The sequence below is a fragment of the Brassica rapa genome, chromosome A10, assembly GCF_000309985.2.
Source record: "Brassica rapa cultivar Chiifu-401-42 chromosome A10, CAAS_Brap_v3.01, whole genome shotgun sequence".
Taxonomy (NCBI): Eukaryota; Viridiplantae; Streptophyta; class Magnoliopsida; order Brassicales; family Brassicaceae; genus Brassica; species Brassica rapa.
Window position 1 is genome coordinate 4,765,481 of NC_024804.2, and position 11,133 is coordinate 4,776,613.

At 34.6% G+C, this 11,133-nt stretch overlaps 1 protein-coding gene and 1 pseudogene across 1 annotated transcript in view; one reads left to right on the plus strand and one right to left on the minus strand.

The window, feature by feature from the left end:
- The window catches only part of LOC103849422, a 3,363-nt gene extending 2,531 nt beyond the window's left edge, over positions 1–832 (plus strand). The window contains exons 4-5 of the mRNA XM_033282853.1: positions 57–397; positions 464–832. Of these exons, the coding sequence (XP_033138744.1) occupies positions 57–397; positions 464–832 (710 nt within the window). The remainder of the gene's footprint in view (positions 1–56; positions 398–463) is intronic.
- LOC103849421 lies at positions 23–10,345 on the minus strand (annotated as a pseudogene).
- Positions 10,346–11,133: the final 788 nt, after the last annotated feature.

Sequence of the window (11,133 nt, forward strand, 5' to 3'; positions counted from 1 at the left end):
TTGCAGCCGCACAAGATAGGAATTTTAGATATTTTCATTGGCTTTTGGGATCGTAGATGCTGAAGATGAACCTTCGTGGGAATGGTTTTTCACAAAATTGGCTAGTTGTGTATCTGATGAGCAGCCTCTGGTGATAGTCTTCGACCGGCACACAGCCATTAAAAGTGCGTGTGATAAGGTGTTTCCTTGGGCAACCCGAGGAATATGTTATTATCACCTTCAAGATAACATTGTCAAAAAGTATAAAGGAAAACATCTCTTGTACTTGGTGAAAGGTGCTGCTTATGCTCATACGGTTTTAGATTTTGACCAGTACATGGCTGAGATACGGAGTGCAAACCCGACCTTGCAACGTATTTGGAGAATGCCGACGTCAGCCTATGGTCAAGGGTTTATTGTCAGGGGGACATGTACAACATAAAGACAAGTAACATCGTTGAATCTATTAATTTTGCTCTGAAAGCGAGCTAGAGGATTTTCGATTCAGTTCATGTTGGAGTTCATAAGGGAGAAACTAGGAAACTGGTTTTTGAAAAGGAGAGAAGATGCTTTGAGTCTCCCAACTCAACATAGTTGGGGTGTTGAATACTTGCTTGCTGTTCGATCGGAGATAGCGGATACGATGACGGTACAACCAATTGATGGATGGCGATTCTTTGTGAAAGGTGGCAAAATGGACTCTGTGGTTGATTTGGAACATGGAAAGTGTGATTGTGGTGTCTATGCAATGGAGAAAATACCTTGCTCTCATGCTATAGCTGCTGGAACATCTGCGAGTTTGCATATCTCCACACTTGTATATCCAGTGTACTCAAAAGGATTTTCTGTTTGAAGGATACTCAAAGAATATATATCCTTGTGTTGGACAACAAGTTGAGGAACACACATGCTTTCCTCCGGATGTAAAGCGTGGTCCGGGAAAACTGAAGAAATCAAGATGGCAATCTTGGTTGGAGCTATCCAGGATGAGAGGACGCAAACCCCGAATGCAACACAGGGTTTATAGATGCTCAAAATGCAAGGAAACTGGCCTTACGAAACCACAATGTAAGAAATGACGTGGACGACCTTCAAGTAAGTCATCCCGAAGGTCGTCCATGGTTTTTTCTTCCATGAGACCTTCAAGTTAGTCGTCCAGTTTTTAGTCTTTCAGAAGACCTTCAAGTAAGTCGTCCAAAAGACCTTAAAGTTAGTCATCCAGGGTTTTTTCTTCTGGAAAACCTTCAAGTTAGTCGTCTAGTGTTTAGTCTTCCAGAAGACCTTCAAGTAAATTGTCCAGAAGGTCGTCCAAAAGGTCGTCCAGTTAGTCGTCCAGTGATTATTCTTCAAGAAGACCTTCAAGTTAGTCGTCCTGTGTTTAGTCTATGTATTAAAAATTTGTGTTATGAACTTATCTGTGTCAACTTCTTTGTCAAATTTCACTACCAAACAAATTTAAGAAGGTCTTGCCCTGTATATTATCCGAAAGGTTACAAAAGGTCACTGCACATAAGACTTTCTAGACTACTTATAGTTAAATCGTCCAACATTACAGACGACTTAACTGTAAGTCTTCTGCGCAGAAGATAAGTTACAAAATAATTAAGTTCAAATACACACATCAGCCTAATCTATCATACAAAATAATCTAACATAGATTGTTTATCACCCCTTATACGCACCCAGGTTGGCATCATTGTCCTTGTTTTCGAACTCATGCGCGTCAGGAAGCTCTTTAAATATATCCACCGCCATCTTATCCCTCATAGTCTTCTCGTTGGGCTTAGCAAAGTCTTTTTTTACTAAATGGCATCGTAAGAGCATGACATTCAAAGTACTTTAGAGTGTACACGCCACAATCACCAGCTCGGGCTTGAGGTATATTGGTCAGTCTCTCATATATGAATGGCTCCAGGCTGTATTGGGCACGTTGTTCGTCTGAGGAAGCGCACTCAACAAGCAGATAAGGGACCATGTAGAGAAAAGGCTCCATTACCACATCGAGTTCTTCTGGGGAGATACTGGAACAAATGCTGTCCCAGACGACTATGTACCTCTTAGGGATCGATATCCACATAGCAATCCAATGACTGTCAGTGTAGTTCACTGGCGCATATACATCATCAATATCTGTCCCCAAACCTTGTTCGATTGGCAAAATGATGGTATAGTGCCTACATAATAATTCCACGCCCCACCAGGGAGTCTTCTTCCCAAACCGTTCTGATCGGGCTCCGAGTCCTTAAAATATTTGTAGTTGAATCTTCATTGCTGAGCAAAGAGATGATCAAGGAAGCACATTCTCTCGCTCCTGAAATGTTGTGGGTTAGCGTCGTACCTCTTCCTCAGCACATTAATCCAAGCATCAATATGCTGCGTATAAAATAGGGTACAAGTCAGAAGATATCAGACGAATTATTGGTAAGTCGTCTACGTAGAAGACTTACTAGATGACTTACAAGTAATTTGTAGACGAATTAAGTCATCTGGTAAGCCGTCTACGTAGATGACTTACTGGTAAGTCGTCTGGTAAGTCTTCTATGTAGACGACTTACCAGACGACTTATTGGTAAGTCGTCAACAAAGAAGACTTATCAGTAAGTCATCTAAGTCATAGTAGAAGACTTACACAGTCCTCCAGCCACTCTAAGGAGGTCTGGAGGATGTGATACCACCAAGTTATACTTGTACGTGGTTTTTTATCGAGAGGTGTTCTATAATGACAGCAAACACAAAATGTTGAAAAGCAATCAGCTTTTGTAGACTAAAGCAAGCTATTATGGGAAAAGCAAACACTTACGGACAAGTTTTCAACCAATCAGCGAGCTCCTTCAACTTCTTCTTGTCAATTGATGCAAAAGGACTATAGCCTGGATAAAGCTTTTTGTTTGGAATGATCACTTTGGCCGTGCTGTTTGCCGTATAAGGAGATTGCTGTGAGGCAGCAAGTTTCCTTGTTCGATCACTCTTTGCACGGAAAAGTGCCAAAGCAGCATCCCTCTTTTCCTGATATCTAGCATCCTCCTTCTGTAAATCTGAAACAGTGGGTTGATTTTTTTCCAATAGAACAAGGCTCGGTTCTGGAGCTTTATCTTTCGAGGAACTAGCATCTGTGGGCACATCTGGACCTTTATCCTCCGGCAAGCTCTTCCTTCCCGCGTTCGTCCCATTAACACTTTCACTATGCAATATACAAGATGGGTTTGTACAATAATAACCAAAGATCCATTTCAAACAATAATAACCAATGAGTGTCTTCAAACATGAAACAAAATACATATACAAAATCCATACAATATAAACAAAGCACACATGTTCTGACATACAAGAAACAAAGCAAATGCAACTTTTTAGTTCTTATTCTTAAGATTTTGTCTAGTCAATCTCTTGTTGGGAGAGGATTCATTACTAACCCCGGGTTCGAGCGTCGGTTTAGGTGGAGAGGTAGTGTTTTGAGAATATGTCCCTTTCCGTTTTGTGGTGATACCAACCTTCTTCTCCACAGCTTCCACCCTTTCCGACAGATACTTGATCTCCTTAAGGCACGTCCCAAACCCTTCCCTCATGGCATCAACTATGTCCTTGAACATGGTTTTAATATCCTCTTTGGTTAACACACCAACAGTCGTAGTCACCTCTAAACGAGCCACTGTATGAACCTCTTCACTAGCCTCTGTAGGTGCCTCTTCACTAGCTTCTGCAGGTGCCTCTTTACGAGCTTTCTTACGAGGTCTTGGACTGTCTTTCTTCACTACCTTTTTCTTGTTGGACTCACAACCGTCGGCTTTGTATTGACCCAAGTACCAGTGACTTCCCAACATTCCATGGTCCACTTCCACGGTCTCTTTACAAACATGAGTTTAATTATGTTCTCCGCGGGCGTGTCCTCAGCATCAAACTCCCATTTTGGAAACATTTCACCAATGTCCTTCTGAACAAAGTTGATCACCCTAGTCTGCAGTAAATAGAAGATATGAACTTAGATATTTGATGGATTAAGAAAGATGGAAAGAAAAGACTTCGCAGACGACATATAATTAAGTCGTCTGAAAAGTCCTCTAGCTGGAAGACTTAGTAGAAGACTTATAATTAAGTAGTCTGGATAGTCTTCCCAGACGACTTAATTATAAGTCTTCTACTAAGTCATCCAGCTGGAAGACTTTCCAGATGACTTAATTATAAGTCTTCTACTAAGTCGTCAAGTTGGAAGACTTATCAGATGACTTAATTATAAGTTTTGCTGCGAAGTCGTCTAGATTGAAGTAAATACCTGACTGAGGATAGCCTCTTTAAAGCATATGCGTCCTTTGCGACCCTTGTAAGCCAGTTCGGTGGAGACAGATTGTTTGGGAGAGGATTACAATAATTAGCACCCAATTCCGGCAGAGCTGTGTACACCCAGACCTGGAGAGCTCGCGCAGCCCATTAATAGTGTAACAACCCGAAATATCTCTGCCCTTCATAGAGTCCATCAGCACCTTAAACGCGACTCTCCCCCATGGATAATTCTCAAATCGTTCTAGCTCCATCACTAGCCTTGCCAAACTAACCCATGTAGGGGTTGAATACTTTCTCCCTTCAATGTATCCAGTGAAGATGGCAAGGTACGCGAGCCGCTTGCGATCATCCCAAGACCACCCTTCGCATCTCTCAAATGCTGCTATTATCTCTCTGAGTAGATGGCCCAGCTTCGACATAAACTCCCAACATCCCCCAGAAAGAAGTCAACTCCTTTGTAACAACACAGTGAGGTCTCTCAAGGTCCTCGATGTACTCGCAGTTTAGACCAGTGAGGTTTTCAAACTCTAACAGTGAAAACCTCACATGTTGTGGACCAACGAGACTCCACAGCTCATACTTCTTCTTTATGTCCAGCTGGACACCGAGCATGTAGTGAACCAGCCTTGAAGCCCAATCAAATCCCAGCTCTTGGAACTTGATGAAAACTCCCAACTTCGACTCCTTCAGCTCTTCATATTCGTCATCATGAAGAGCTTTCTTTAAAGCAGTATGCAACGTCCAACAAGTATGATACGAAATGCTATTCATTGCGGGGTGCTCTTCCCCTAATGTATGTATCCTACGGGAGAGTTCTGGTATATCCATTTTTTTTGCCTGCAAAACAATCAAAGACAACCATCTCAAATAATCAAAGACTTATAATTAAGTCGTCTGGCAAGTTTTCCAACTGAAAGACTTATAATTATGTCGTCTGAAAAGTCTTCCAGCTGGAAGACTTTCCAGACGACTTAATTATAAGTCTTCCAAGACTTCCAATAGAACATTTTAAAGCCGACCTGAAAATTCGGAGAAGATATAGTCGCCTTCGACATAGCGGTTATATATCTGCAAAAATAAACGTGAAAAAAGAAGCGCGGTGAGAACGAGTGTATAAATTGATAGAAACAACGTTTTATGTTCATCTTTTCCTCAATCAATCACTTGACAGTAAGGGATATAACTTACCGGCGGCGGAGTTCAACGAGACGCCTCTGAGAGAATGCGCGCTAGGGTTTTCTCTCAGATCTTAAATAGAGGAAGCGGCTGTGAGAACGGTGGTGAGAACGACGGTGATGACGGCGGAGAGATAACCAGCAGTGAGAACGATGGATTAGAGAGAATCGACAGAAATCGCCTTCGAAATCGCCTTTGAGAGAAACAGCGTTAGGGTTTTCTGAATTTCGCAAAAAAAGTGAATTAAAAAAACACCTTATATATGTCCGGTAAATAATCCGGTTAGGTTTAAAAGTACATTGTAAAATTAAAGGTTCGGTCCGGTTTGGATGAATTACTAGTAATTCGTCTGTTGAATACTGTACATCAGACGACTTACTAGTAAGTCGTCCCAGACCCTAAATTTAACCCCTAAACTAAATTGACTAAATTAACTAACTAACCACGTTATAAAGCCGTAGTTATACTTAAGTAGTGTTTACTATACACATAAATAAACATACTTAGGTAAATTTAAAGTTTTCAAAAAAACATTTATGCATTCCAAAATCTAACCCTAAGAACACATACAATACTACAACATATGTTGGCAAAACCTAAACCAAAGAATATCATGACTCACTACTTTCACTCATCTATGTTAAAAACAATTAACTTTTTTTATATCTTAATTTATATCTCTTAAAACATATGTTAATTACATGATTTCAATTTTTCACTTATCAAAATATTTTTTACAAAAATTTTAAATTTATTTCTAAGTAGAACTAGACTAGACGACTTTGACGACTTACTGTAAAGTCGTCTGGACAGACGACTTACGGGGTTAGAAACATAAAAAAATTTCGGTTTTTTTTGTTTGTTCACAAAGGGCTGGTTGTAATTTCATTAGCATTTTAGGTTACTTTTGCATTTGATTCCAGTTTGGGTTTACTTTTGCATTTGAAATCAAGTACTAAAATTAATCTGGAGAGAGGTAACGAGAGTGATCTGTCTCTTTACAGGGTATTTTGGTCATTGAACAAGAAGAATATATTTATCAAGTGAAAAGTGTCTTATTGTGATATTACAAAGTAAAAAAGTATCCATGAGCGTAAATATTTCTCAAAATTAAGACTAAATTTACTAAAATTAGTACAATATGTGAATAATATTTCACCCAAAAATAAATTGATCTTCATAAATTTTTTTTTTGATTTACTTGTGAACTACAAAATAACTCATAAAATTTAAACTTATTAATAAAATAAATTTAATTAATCAAAGTTAACTATTAAAAATATGTATATATATTGCGGTTTCATGCCTATATAAGACCTAATCAATATAATACTTTGTATTGTTTACTATTTTAAAATAATATTTTTTATTAATAATAATTTTATTGTTTCTAAAAAACCAAAATTTAAAATCACCATCCAATCATGATTTTTAGAATGTGGATTCTTTAAAATATAAATAAACTAGCTTTTCAAATAAATGTATTTTTGCTTTAAAAAAATTCATGATTTTTTTCCAAATCTTTCAATGGTTTTTCATATTTATGATTATTTTTTTCTATATTTATGCTTTAAAAATGAAATAAAAAGATAATAAAACCATAATCATATAAAAAAATATTGTTTAGTAAGAAACATTGATTTAATATATATATTATAACAACATATATTATAACATTAAAAAAAAAACTAAAAGATATTAGAAAATCAAAATCAAAATCCTAGGCTAAAACTAATATTAAAATCCAAAAATCAAAAACCAAAATCTAAATAAACAATCATGGCCATGGTCCATAGATAGGGCATATAGAGAGATAAAGATGTTATTTCTATATTGTACTATTTCGTTTTTATTATATTATCACTTTTTGTGATAAATTATCACATCTTTGGTATTGTTACATGGTTGGCCATAAGCCAAAGATATCAGCGAGATAAATATTGCTGGAGCTTTACTAAGAATGAGATGTACACTGTTAAATCGGGATGTACACTGTTTAACCGAGATATTGGGTAGCCAGGAACATCCTCAACAGAGAGACATGGAAAATCCAGAAAGATCCGAGCATCACAATACTCCAAGTCTTTGCTTATAAGATACAAGCTCCACCAAAGCTAAAACATTTTATCTGGCAAACGATCTCTGGACAATTAGCAGTAACAAATAACCTAACACATCGTCACATGCGATGCGATAATCATTGTCCAAGATGTGGAGCAGATGATGAAACTATAAATCATGCCATCTTTGAGTGTCTCCCAGCATTACAGACATGGGCGCATGCAGCAACTCCAACCCTGCCACCATTGTTCCCTACCACGAGTCATTACGCGAACATTGATTATCTTTTTTGGAGGAAAAATGACATAGAAGACCCTAAATTGGATAAAGATCCATATCTCTGGATTATGTGGTATATTTGAAAAACAAGGAATGATAAACTTTTCAGAGGAATAGAAACGGACCCCTTGGAACTGTCCGACATGCTGAATCAGAATGTCATGCTTGGTTCGAAGCAAACAGTAAACAAAAGGAACAAACATTTAGAATAATCACAGAGCAGATAACAAATTCAGAGAGATGTCTAATAGATAGCTCATGGACACATGATGCATTCTTTAGTGGTTATGAATGGACATGGAAAACCTCAGGAGGAACAACTCAGCTATTGGGAGCAAGAAACCAACGACGAAGAATCTCACCACTTCATTCAGAGCTTGAGGCCCTTTTATGGGCGATGGAATGCATGCTTCAACTATCGACGTGTCAGGCTTTTGGCACCGATTATAAGGATCTAGTCTCAATGATTCAAGACCCAGGAGCATGGCCCAACTTCTCCACTGAACTAGATGAGCTGCAGAAGCTGAAGAGCAGATTCCCATAATTCTCAATTGTTTTTATTTCTCGAACTGAAAATATATCTTCTGATTCATTAGCTAAGATTGCAAGATCCTTTCATAGGAACATGTACTAGATTGGTTGTTTTATTCCGGTCTGGTTCCCCAGACCATCTCAAGCTTGAGTAATAGATCAGCCGTTCGATGTAAAAAAAAAATACATGGTTACTCATTTTTTATTCTCCAATATGAATATCCAACAAGTTCATGTTCTTATTAATCACTAGTGGTTTGTCCGCGCTACGCGTGGGATGTTTGCCATTTGTATTATTTAACAAAGAACATTTGTCATTAAATTCATTTGTTTTAATTCAAAAATCAACCTTTGTAGTTGTTTTCTATGTTGATGTACTTCTTTTTATTAGTTAAATTATTGATCGGTTAATGGATCCGCTAGTTTTAGAGATGTGAGATTATGAAATTAGTTCAATGTATGGTGGCAGTGTGTATAATACAAAATGTATTTTGTATTTGTTTACATGCAGTTCAGGATTTATTTTAGTGCTAGTTTGAGTTTAAATGGGATCGTGTTGACCTATTATTCAATGTTCTATTCATTCCAGTAAAGAAAAGTCATACATTTAACACAAAATATTTAAGATGTATCAATAGAAAATAAAAATCTGAGATAATGTTCTTGTTGTTATGGATGAAACCGATATACCTATTTAGCCGACTAATATAACCGGTGGAAATGGGAGATCCCTGGTGGTAGCAAAGGTTTTGATAACGATAACTCTGTGGTTAGAAAAACCGACCAAGGATCACACTCATATAAACACTTCTTCCACCAACAACGGAGATTTACCTAGTTATGTAAATATTCGATTATAGAAATCTACATCTTCCCACCAAATTCTAGAAAGTGCCTTTTTTCGTTTACTTAGGCCTTGATTGGTAACCTTTCGAAATGGTGGAATGACATCTTAAACGCGATTCTGCAAATATTTTACTAATCAAAAAAAGTTGCAGAATTAAAAAAAAACTAAAACAGAAAAATTTTTATTAACTGAAAAAGTGAGTTTTAGTTGGTTATTTACAAAATTAAGACTTTCAAATTATTAAGTTATATGATAATACCATTTTAAAATTTAAATAAATAGCAGTAATTTTTTTAATGCTAAATAATTATGTTGTATATAAAGTTATTATATAATTTGTTTTAAAATATTATAAAATGTTAATCTGTTATTAAAACCTATTGAATAGCAAGTAAAATATTTATTTAATAAATTTAAATTATTTTAACATTTTGTAATAATTAGTTTAATTATTGATATTTGTATTTTCTTATAATAAAATAAATACCATACGAAATATTTTAATTAATTTATCATGTATTCTGTCAGTCTCATGATTACGTGAATATTTGATATCATCTACAAAATGATTATGTCCGCACATTACTGATTTGTTATTTTCTCTATAATTTGTGGCTAAGTGAACAATTTTCTTAATTTTATATATTTTAATAATAAACAGTTTTGGAAACATGATAATTACCTATGTTACATGGAAACGTAAGTGGAAACGTGGAAGCGGAATCGTATGTATGCGTAGAAACGAGTTAAAAAAAGGAAGCGGAATCGTGTTGGAAGCGTATATATATATATATATATATATACTAGGTTAAGATCCGTGTCTTGCACGGAACGAACATTATATATAAAAATTATTTTATGAATTAAATATTTTTATATATTATGAAATAATAAATATATATTGAATAATTAAAAGTCGGTAACTATTAGATATATAATTAAATTGGTGTGAACATAAAAATCAATTTTATTAATCCAAAAAATATTTTTTTTATATTTGATAGGATATGTAATTAAATTTAAATGACACTAACATACATAGTATATTTTAGTGTATTTTCAATAATTATGTCTATTGATTTCTACTCATATATATTTTTGATCATTTGTATTTTTTATAAAAAAAAATTAAATTACTGATAACAAAATTTTCATTGTGGGATTAATAGTTTTAGTAATTTATATTTTTAAAAATATGTTATCAATGTTCGTTCAAAAGTTTTATCAAAAAAATTGTTCAAAGTAAATTTTGAAACTAAAATATTTATGTATTTTATATGGTTTATAGTTTAATTTAAAACGATATATATATATATTAAAATATTTAATTAAATTAGACTTTTTACTTTTTTAATTTTGTATTTTTTCATAACAAAAATTTTAAACCATGGATCACAAAATTTGAATGTGACGCTTTTAACAATTTTAGTAATTTATAGTCGTTTTTAAAAAATTTAAAATATAACATATACAGAAAAATCTAAATTTTTATTATATGGTTATTGTGATTGTTTATTTTATTTAATATTTTTAAATTAAACAAATATGATAAAAGATACACTAATTTCTTATCAAATCTTTATTATTCAAAATCATTAATTGCAATATATACTTTAGCCACATTAGGTAATTCCGTAAATTTTATTTAAGGAAATAATAAAGTACATTAATAATGAATTTATTGTTAGTTTAATAAAAAACTTATTATATAATTAGATGGACTAACATATTTCTCTAATGATTCTAAGAATCATCCTAGTGATGACACATGGCTACAAAAAGAAGTTGTAATGCTTCTCAAATAATATATAGGGGATATATAATTAACTTAAAAAATTTGTGATATATATAAGGCAATTAACTTAAAAGTTTTGTGATGATGAAGACATTAACGTAGGTTATGGCGCAGAAACAAAACGTTATGTGCAGTCAAAGTTCAATTTGATATTAAGTTATTAACATAAAACTTTAACTTTTCAGAA